Below are 10,279 nucleotides of genomic sequence, written 5' to 3'. Positions count from 1 at the left end.
CAGAGGTGGGATCCCCGTTCCTGGGGGTGTTCCCAGCCCTGGGGATGTGGCACTTGGGGACAGGCTTGACAGTGATGGTTCATGGCTCGTTCAGGTCTTTCCCAACCCAAACAATTCCATGATTTTATATCAAGTCCCCCATGAATTCCCATGAATTCCCAGACCTTTTCCCTGCTCCACAGCCCAGAGCTGCTGTTCCAGGTCTCCCCAAGCCTTTAATCCAGTTAATGCCCCAGCTCCTCCATGGCACCAGGGAGCTCCCTGGAAGCTTTGAGCTCTTTTCATGGCAAAGTTTGTCATTTTTCCCAAAACCCTCACTTTAATTCATGTCCAGATTTTCCTGCTGTGTCCAAGGATGGCCAATGTCAGGGCTCATCAGCTAATTCCTGCTGGCCTCCGTTTTCCAATGACATCCTCCTTTTTCCCAAGGGAATTCATTTCCCACTTCAGGGCCGTCCTGGGGATGTGCTTTGTTCCAGCTGTAATTCGTGTGTCCAAATGGGCCTGGGGGAAGACGCTGCTGTTAAAATTTCACTCACGGAATTTTGGGATGAGAAAAACCAACCCTTAATCCCAACAGGTGCCTGAAGAGTTCAAAATAATTCCTGCACCAACCCTTTGACTCCAGAGTTTGGGAATTACGATTGGAAGAGGGCGAAAAGGGGAAGGGGAGTGCATGGAATGTGCCAAGAGAATTGAGATGATTCATGGTTCCCTCTCTGCTGATGTCCCAAAGGGGTTTGACACATGGAATTAGGGATTATTTGCTGCTGGGATCCCTCACTCCACACTCCATTTCTCTGGCCAAGGCCACATGTTTTTATTTTGTGGATTTATTTCTTCATAACTTTGAGATTCCTGGGGATTTTTGTTGCTGTTCCTCTCCCTTCCAGTTCACTGGTGATGTCCCAGTGGGATTTTGAACTTCCAGTATCCAGGGCTATGAATCCATCATTAATTCCGTGGCACAGCCCCAAACAAACCTGAGAATTCCTGTGTCAGGTTTTAATCCAGGCTTGCATTTTTCCCACTGTGACATCATCCCTACGTTCCTCTTGGGCCCAATATCCATGGGTGAACCCTCATGTTCCTCACTTCAGCTCCTTGGATGTTGCTGGAGACAGGGAGAAGTCCCCACTCCATCTCCTCCATCCTGACTCCATTTATTTCATCCTGATGCCATCTCCTCCATCCCTGCTCCATCTCCTCCATCCTGATTCCATCTCCTCCATCCCTGCTCCATCTCCTCCATCCCTGCTCCATCTCCTCCATCCCCGCTCCATCTCCTCCATCCCCACTCCATTTATTTCATCCTGACTCCATCTCCTCCATCCCAGCTCCATTTCCTTTATTTCCATCTCCTCCATTCCCCCTCCATCCTGATTCCATTTATTTCTTCCTGATGCCATCTCCTCCATCCCCACTCCATCTCCTTTATCCTGACTCCATTTATTTCATCCTGATTCCTTCTCCTCCATCCCAGCTCCATTTCCTTTATTTCCATCTCCTCCATCCTGACTCCATTTATTTCATCCTGATGCCATCTCCTCCATCCCTGCTCCATCTCCTCCATCCCCACTCCATTTATTTCATCCTGATTCCTTCTCCTTCATCCCAGCTTCATTTCCTTTATTTCCGTCTCCTCCATCCCACTCCATCTCCTCCATCTCCACCTCCTCCATCCTGACTCCATTTATTTCATCCTGATGCCATCTCCTCCATCCCCATCTCCTCCATCCTCACTCCATCTTCTCCATCTCCTCCATTCCCACTCCATCTCCTTCATCCTGACTGCATTTATTTCATCCTGACTCCTTTTCCTCCATCCCCCTCAATTTCCTTTATTCCCATCTCCTCCATTCCCACTCCATCCTGATTCCATTTATTTCATCCTGATGCCATCTCCTCCATCCCTGCTCCATCTCCTCCATCCTGACTCCATCTCCTCCATCCTGACTCCATTTATTTCATCCTGATTCCTTCTCCTTCATCCCAGCTCCATTTCCTTTATTTCCATCTCCTCCATCCCCACTCCATCTCCTCCATCCTGACTCCATTTATTTCATCCTGATGCCATCTTCTCCATTCCCTTTCCATTTCCTCCATCCCCACTCCATCTCCTCCATCCTGATTCTATTTATTTCAACCTGATTCCATCTCTACCATCCCCATCTCCTCCATCCTCTCTCCGTGCCCCTGCCTGCGTGCTCCAGCCGGGCTCCCTGGAGACCCTTCCCAAGGAGCAGCAGGGAGCGGGGGCACGCGGCCTCCCGATGGTGACGGCGCAGCAGCCAGGACAGTGATGGATTGCTCGCTGTGTTTGTCATATCCGGCGCTCCTGGCACTGTTTTTCCACGGGCTAAAAATACATCCCATAACTGTGGGATAGGTCCCAAGCTGCCCGTGGCTGGATTGATGGATCTGCTCAGCCCTGGAAAGCTCCAGCTTCCTTCCCCTTCCATCTTCAGGGGAAGTGTCTGGGCCCCAGCGATAAAACACATCGGATTCTTGAAATGACACCAGATAACAAAGGTGTCCATAAAAACAGATCCCTGTAAATGCTCAGTGGATAACCCATGGAATTGGTTTGGGATGGAAGGGACTTTCAAACCATCCCAATCCAGTCCTGCCATGGCAGGGACACCTCCCACTGTCCCAGCTGCTCCAGCCTGGCCTTGGGCACTGCCAGGGATCCAGGGGCAGCCCCAGCTGCTCTGGGAATGCCATTCCAGCCAGGAATTGCCAGTTCCCAATCTCCCATCCATCCCTGCCCCCTGGCACTGGGAGCCATTCCCTGGCTCCTGTCCCTGCAGGCCTTGTCCCCAGTCCCTCTGCAGCTCTCCTGGAGCCCCTCCAGGCCCTGCAAGGGGCACATTCCCTTCTCCAGGGGAGCATTCCCAGCTCTCCCAGCCTGGCTCCAGAGGGAGGAAATTCTATATCCACCAATATTCCTTGTCTGGAATTCAGTTCAGTGAATGGAGAAGATGCTGCTGTTAGAATTTCACCTTGGAGGACTCGCGGAATTTTGGGATGGGAAAACCCAACCCTTAATTCCAGCATTTCCCGAACACTTCAAAATAACTCCTGCGCCAGCTCTTTGACTCCAGAGTTTGGGAATCACAATTCCAGGCTCAGGGGCTGCCAGCAGCAGCTCCAAAAATCCGATTTTGGGACAGCAACTCCAGCCCTTAACTCCGGAGCTGGCGCTGCTGGGCTCCGTGGCAGAGGCACGGAAGGGTGGCTGTGCCCCGGGGCTCCCGGCTGGAGCTTCATTCCCGCTGGGATCGATGGGGGCCGATCCATCCAGGGACACGAACGGGCCCCTAATGAGCCGCTCGTTAATGAGCTTTAATGGGCTCCCGCTAATGAGGGGGCCCAGCTGAATGTTGGGGTTTTTACAGTGGGATCCCAGCTGAATATTGGGATTTTTAGGAGGGGTTCTCATCTGAATATTGGGGTTTTTACAGTGGGTTCCCAGCTGAATATTGGGATATTTAGAGGGGGATCCCAGCTGAATATCAGGAATTTTATAGTGGTGAATATTTTACAGGTGAATATTGGGATTTTTGGAGAGATTCCCAGCTGAATATTGGGATTTTTAGGGAACATCCTTTCATTAAGGGTTGCCAGCCCCGGCGCTGCAGGATCCAGGAGCAGATTCCATTTGGAATAATAAACATCAAGGCAAGCCAGGGAGCTGGAGCTGCTCTGTCCTTGCAAAGGTTTCACTTTTTAGCTCCAAATGAACTCCGGGTACAGATTTTCCTCATCGGAGCCGAGCCGCTTTAAAAATCGTTGGGAATTTGGCCTGAGCATAGGATTGGAATTAACCCTCCCGCTGCCGGGGCGGCTGAGCTGCAAAAGCGCTCCCTCCGCTCCTCCCTCAGCCGGGGCAGGACGAGGATTCCCGAAAAGAGGTGGGAAGGAGAGGGTGAAAGAGCCAGAGCCATCACCCGGGGCTATCCGGAGGCGCTGGAAGCTCCAGGAGCGAATTTAATGAATTTCTCCCGGCTGAAATCCGCCCAGCCTCTCCAGAGGGGCTCTGGGAACAGCCGAGGCTCTCCCGGGATTGTCTCGGGAAGGATCCGCAGCACTTTGGAGCTGGAAGGGGGAAATCCATCCTTGCTGTCCCCAGCCTGCGTTCCCGGGGCAGCCCCGGGATCCAGGCGGGATTTGGGGGGGTTCATTCCCAGCAGAGGGTTTGTGCCGGGATTTTCCAGCTGGGAGCTGAGCGGTGTGCGGTGTGCGGCCTCAGCTGCGCCCTGGGGCTGCTGGCGCTGGGGTTTGATCCATAGGGATGATGTCATGGCTGTGGAGACAGGAATTAGGAATGCGGGGAGCCTGAGGTGAGAGCATCCCAGCCCTGACTCCAGCAAAGTCACGCCGGAGTCCGGCACTGCTGCACTCCAGCAGAATTCCAAGTGTTCCGCCAGGGGCCTGCGCTGCTCGGGGCTGCAGGGAATTTTTGGGTGTTGCTCACCCCCAAAAAAGCCCTAAAAAAATCCAGGATTTGTCAATCCCACAGATCCTTCCTGCACCTTTCCAGGTGTTTTCCTAAAGATGGTGGGAGCAGCTGGAAAATCTCTGTTCCCCATGAGGTTCCTGCTCCTCCGTCACCCCAAAAATGTGGGATTGAGGTGATCCCAGAGTCTGGGAGGTTCTTCCTCCCCCTCCCTGTCCCAGCCCATGCACAGGGTATAAATATCCCATCTGTTCTGCAGTTCCCAAACCCCATGGATGCGCTGGATGTGTCCCAACATCTCCGCATCACCCACCAGGAAAAACCCCAACATTTCCCTGCCTAAAATGAGGGACATTTTTAGGGATTAGAGCCACAAACACCGGATTAGAGTGGGGCCACCAGGCAAGGAGGGATCGTGGATGGAGGCTGAAAATTCCACAATTTCAGGTCAGAGCCAGGAGTTTGCCTTGGCTGGGAATTCCGGCGTTGGGAATTAAGGTTAATTAAAACGTGTTCCACTCTAAGCATTCACTGTAATTAGTGAAGGATTCCTGATGAATTAACTCCCAAAAAGTGCCCAAGCATTCCAGGACTCGGGAATGCTCGTGTTCTCCACAACACCACCAGGTATTCCAGTTAAACAGCTGGAAATGCTTCGGAATGACTGGAACCTCTCCATCATTTCTCCCTCTTACTGTGCTATCCTAAAATTCCTCTTTTCCCAACGTTCCTCTGGCACCGAAGGGTAAAAAAGGGGAATTTTGGACACATTTCTCCAGCCGGCTCGGCCGGGATGCCTCGGGAACATTTCTGCTCAGTGGTTCCCGATGCAGGGTGTGTTTGTTCCCGGGAGAACAGGCAGATCTGTTCTTTGTCCTTCCCTGAACGCGGCTGGAAATGAGGGATCGCTGCCGAGATTCCTGCCGGGCGCGGGGAATTGATTCCGTGGGGATGCTCTGCTCTGCCTCAGCCTCTCCCACAAGCGCCTCTGGCAGCTCCAGCTCTTTCCACCCCTTCCAGCCCAGCTGAAAATGGATTTCCCCTTCTCCATCCCCAGTTTAAACTCCCGCTAACCTCTCCTAGGGGTGTCCATTAAATTTCGGGAGCTCGGCCATCTCCACCCCCGGGATAAACCAGGAAGCTCCAAAAGCTTCCAGCGCTGAAAACATGGGCAATCAATATTCCCCGGCAGGAATCTGGGTGTCAGCAGAGCGATTTTCCCGCAGGTTGTCGGAGCCTCTGCGTTCCCCATCCCGCTGCCGGGATTCCCGGGATTGGCGCTCCCGCTGCTCCCGCAGCCGGTGTGGATGCGCGGATTCATCCTGGAGCCAGCGGAGCCCCCGGGAATGGGAGAAGCAGCTCGGGGAGCTCGCGGGGGAAGATCCCTGCGGAGGGAATGGACGGAGAAATCCAAATCCCGTGGGAGCAGCGGCTTCTCCCTCCCTGGAATGCGCCGCGCCGAGTCACCTGTTGGTCCGGCTTGTGGCCGGGATGACAAAACCTGGGGTTCGTGCTTTCCCAGAGCCGAAATTCCCGCTGTATTCCCGGGCAGCGGGATCCCGCCGGGCTGGCCTGGGCGCTCTCCTGGCCGCAGCCGCCATCCAGGGGCAGGAACGCAATTCCCGCATCTGCCGGCGCGCCCCTAGGGATGCGGGACCCGCGCCCAGCCAGCCGCGGGGCCGGGAAAGCGCTGGGAAAGCGCTGGGAAAGCCTTGGGAAAGGGAAGATTTAGCCTGGCTGGACGGGAAATCCCGCCCGGACGGGCCGCGGGGGCACAGGGAAAGCTTCATCCCGGCCCCTGGCCGCTCCCTCCGCCGCATCCCGGGACTCGCGGGCGGCAGGGAAGGGGAAGGGGAAAAGGAAAGGGAAGGGATGGAGGCGGACGGAATAAGGAGCCCAGACCTGTTGCCATCAGAGCACGCTTTACTTCGGCAGCCGCGGGCGGCGGGACCGGACCGGGCCGGGCCGGGATGGACCGGGATGGGCGGCTCCGGCCACCCCGAGCATCTCCCGACCTCCGGCCTCCCGGGATCCATTCGCCCGATGTTTTCCCAGGAGGAAAAGCTCCGAGCCGGCCCCGCGGGAGGCTGCGGGCGGTCAGTGCGGCGGTCGGGGCCGCGGTCAGCGCTCGGGCAGCCCCGGGCTCGGCGCCGCGGTCAGTACGGCCCCACCACCACCGCCTCCACCTCCTTGGACGGGCGGCGCTCCTTGACCAGAAAGTTGATCATGCCCTCGGACTTGATGAGGAGGTTGCAGCCGAGGAAGAAGATGCCGAACACCACGGTGAGGGCCAGCACGCACATGACGGCGATCTGCACCACGCGCATGATGTACAGGCTGCGCTCGTCCGCCGCCGCGCCGCTGCCGTCGGTCACCACGGAGGCGGCGGTGCAGCAGCGCAGCGCCCGCTCCAGCTCCAGCGCCGCGCCCCCGGCCCCGGCCAGCAGCCCCGCCGCCGCCGAGGAGCCGTTCGGTGGTGCCGGAACTCCCAGCGAGCCGTTCAATCCCGCTGGAGCCCCCAGCGAGCCGTTCAATCCCGCTGGAACCCCCAGCGAGCCGTTCAATCCCGCTGGAGCCCCCAGCGAGCCGCTCATCCCCGCCGGGAGCCCCGCCGAGGAGCCGCTCATCCCTCCCGGCAGCCCCGCCGCCGCCGCCGCCGCATGCAGGCGGCCCGAGCCGGGCCGGGCGGAGCCGTGCCGAGCCCAGGCGAGCCCAGGCGGGCCGGGCGGAGCCGTGCCGAGCCCAGGCGAGCCCAGCCTGGCCGCTCCGAGCTGCCCGCCCGGCACCGCCCGCTCCGCTCCGCTCCGCCCCGCGGGGCAGCCGGGGAGGGACCGGGCTGGGCTGGGAGGGACGGAGGGACGGAGGGATGGAGGGATTGGGATGGAGGGAGGGGGATTGGGATGGAGATAGGGAGGGTGGGGAGAGGGAGGGAGGGCCAGGAGGGAGGGGAGAGAGGGTGGAGGGAGGGAGAGGGGAGGAAAGGAGGGTTTGGATGGCGAGGGAGAGGGAGAAGGGAGTGGAGAAGGTTTGAGGATGGAGGAAGGGGAAAGGGTTTGGATGGGGAGGGAGGGGGAGAAGGGAGGAGAAGGGTTTGGGGGCGGCAGGGAGGGGGAAAGGGAGGGGAGAGAGGCTGGAGGGATGGGAAAGGGTCAGGGAGGGGGACGGGAAGGAGGGAGGGGTTTTGGGGGGACAGAGGGGGGTCGGCGCGGGAAGGGGTCGGGAAGGGGATCTTTGGGAATCGGGATGGGGGGTCAGGAAAATGGGGAGGGCGGAGTTTTTGGGAAGAGGCTCCGGCGTGGCAAAGGGTCGGGAAGGGGAGCGGGTTTGGGGAGGAGGGAGGGGGCGCGGGGAAGGGGCTGGGGGCACGGAGGGGCTGGGAGGGGGCTCTGGGTGTGGCGAGGGGAGAATTCGGGCATCAGGAGAATGGGATCGGGGCTTGCAGAGCTGGAGCGGGGCAAGGGAGGGATGTGAGGGGCGTGTGGGGAATGGTTCTGATGGGAGAAGTTCAGAGGGGGATTTGGGGCAATGGAGGGATTTGGGGGGATTTGGGGAATGGAGGGATTTGAAGAATGGGGAATGGGGGGATTTGGGGGAATGGGGGGATTTGGGGGAATGGGAGGATTTGCGGAATGGAGGGATTTGGGGAATGGGGGGATTTGGGGAGCAGGGTTTTTGCCCTGGGATTTGTGCTGGCTTTTGGCGAACGGATTTCAGGGATGGACTTTGCTGCGGGAGGGGCCTCTGGGAGCGGCTCTGAGGGAATGGGTTTGGGAGTGCTTTTAGGGGAACTCGCAGAGATCGGATTTCGTGGGAGTGGGATTTCCCACGCGGGTTTCAGTGGGAGCGAGCTCGGGCTGTGCACCCCCAGGGAAGTGGGAGTGGGGTTTTTATTCTTGGAAAGCACATTTTGGAGGAGGTTTCTGTGCCGAGGGGTGCGGGGCCAGTCCTGGGAGCCGCGGGAAGAGCCAGAGCAGCCCTTTGGGGCCCTGTGGGCCCGGGCGGTGGAACCCCCATTCCCAAAGTCCCCCCAGCTCTGTTTTCAGGGAAGATCCAGCTCCGGGCGCTTTGGAGCCTTCCCGTGCGCGCGGGGGCGGTGCCGGCGGAGCGGTGACAGCCGGCTGCGACACCGGGGACCCCGATCCCACTGCCCATCCCTGCCGAGCCGCCCGAGCACCCAAACTCCTCCCGGGTGCCTGGGAATTGTCGGGAATTGTCGGGAATTGTTGGGAATTCTCGTCCCCCTCCGCTCAGGGGCGTGCCCAGCCTGGGGCTGCTCCGGTTTCCCACGGGTGATTTGGGAGGTTTGGGAATCGCTGGAGGGTGGCGGGGCCCTGGGCTGGGTGTGCGCCCCGGCACTGCAGAGCCCCGGCATTCCAGGGATGGGCATGGCCAGGGATGAGCATGGGATGGGCATGGCCAGGGATGAGCCCGCTCCGGCCCAGCCATGACTTGGAGATTTCCTGGAGGAGAGCCGGGATGCGGAGCTGGGAGCCGCGGCCCAGCTTAACCCTGCGCTGTCCTTCCCGAGTGGGATTGGGATCATCCCGAACAGCCCCAGGAATCTGGGGTCATCCCAAACAGCCCCAGGGATCCGTGTGGGATCATCCCAAACAGCCCCAGGGATCCGTGTGGGATCATCCCAAACAGCCCCAGGGATCCATGTGGGATCATCCCAAACAGCCCCAGGGATCCATGTGGGACCATCCCAAACCTCTCCAGGATCTGTGTGTGGGGATGGGATCATCCCAAACAGCCCCAGGAATCTGGGATCATCCCAAACAGCCCCAGGGATCTGTGTGGGATCGTCCCAAACAGCCCCAGGGATCCATGTGTGGAATTGGGATCATCCCAAACAGCCCCAGGGATCCGTGTGGGATCATCCCAAACAGCCCCAGGGATCCATTTGGGACCCGTGTGGGATCAGCGGGGCTGGGACAGTCCCTGCCCACGGGGGTGTGGTGGCCCTGGGGGTTTCCTGGGATGCTCCTCATGGGAATGACCCCATGGAGAGAGGCCAAGGCCTGGAGAAAGGATGTTTTCCAAACCCCTTCCAGCTGATTCGTCCTGCTGTGGTGGCTTTGGGGTGGCACCTGTGGTGGCACCTGTGGTGGCTTTGGGGTGGCTTTGGGGTGGCTTTGGGGTGGCACTTGGGACTCAATGCTGGGGGAGTTTTGGACTCGATGACCTGGGGGGGCTTTTCCAACGGAGCCATTCCATGATTCCGCCATGAACTGGATGGTGGGTGTCACCTGTGCCCCTGTCCTGTCCCCTGCACCTTTCGGGGTCACAGTCCCCCGTGGGGTGCCCTCTCTGCTGAGATCCCCCTGGCAGCGGGGCCCTGCTGGCCCGGCCTCATCCAGCGGGAACGTTCTGTTTTCCTGCTGGAGGAGAAGATGGGATTGATTCTAAGGAGCCAGGGCTGGCAGCTCCTGCAGCCAGGGGAAAAGCTGGAAGAGCTCCTGGAGCTCCGCACCATTCCCTTTGGAGCGTGGCTCCCTCCTTCTCAGCAGGCACGTGGCTCGAGCTCCGTCCTTGAGCTCTTCACCTCCAGCTCCTGGCAACTCCACGGGAAAATGCTTCCCATCCCAAAGTTATGGCAGGAACAATCCCATCCCTAAGTTATGGCAGGAACAATCCCATCCCTCAATTAGGACAGGAAAAGTCCCACCCCTAAATTATGAGAGGAACGATTGGAGGCAGGAAGGCTCCTGTTCCCTCCTCCTGTGTCCCACACATCCCATTCCCATATCCCTGTCCCACACATCCCAGTCCCATTCCCATATCCCTGTCCCACACATCCTGGTCCTATTCCCATAT

General features: G+C 58.6%; 1 protein-coding gene across 1 annotated transcript; it reads right to left on the bottom strand.

Annotated features, from left to right (window-relative positions):
- Positions 1 to 6,367: 6,367 nt before the first annotated feature.
- On the bottom strand, positions 6,368 to 7,322 carry RPRM (reprimo, TP53 dependent G2 arrest mediator homolog). Its single transcript, XM_038142730.1, has one exon. It carries the CDS (start codon positions 7,087 to 7,089, stop codon positions 6,619 to 6,621), a length of 471 nt encoding a protein of 156 aa, XP_037998658.1. The 5' UTR covers positions 7,090 to 7,322; the 3' UTR covers positions 6,368 to 6,618.
- Between the last annotated feature and the right edge of the window lie 2,957 nt (positions 7,323 to 10,279).

This window comes from Motacilla alba, chromosome 7 (assembly GCF_015832195.1).
Source record: "Motacilla alba alba isolate MOTALB_02 chromosome 7, Motacilla_alba_V1.0_pri, whole genome shotgun sequence".
Taxonomy (NCBI): domain Eukaryota; kingdom Metazoa; phylum Chordata; class Aves; order Passeriformes; family Motacillidae; genus Motacilla; species Motacilla alba.
Note: the sequence above shows the minus strand (reverse complement) of the source record. Positions and strands in the feature narration are given on the sequence as shown.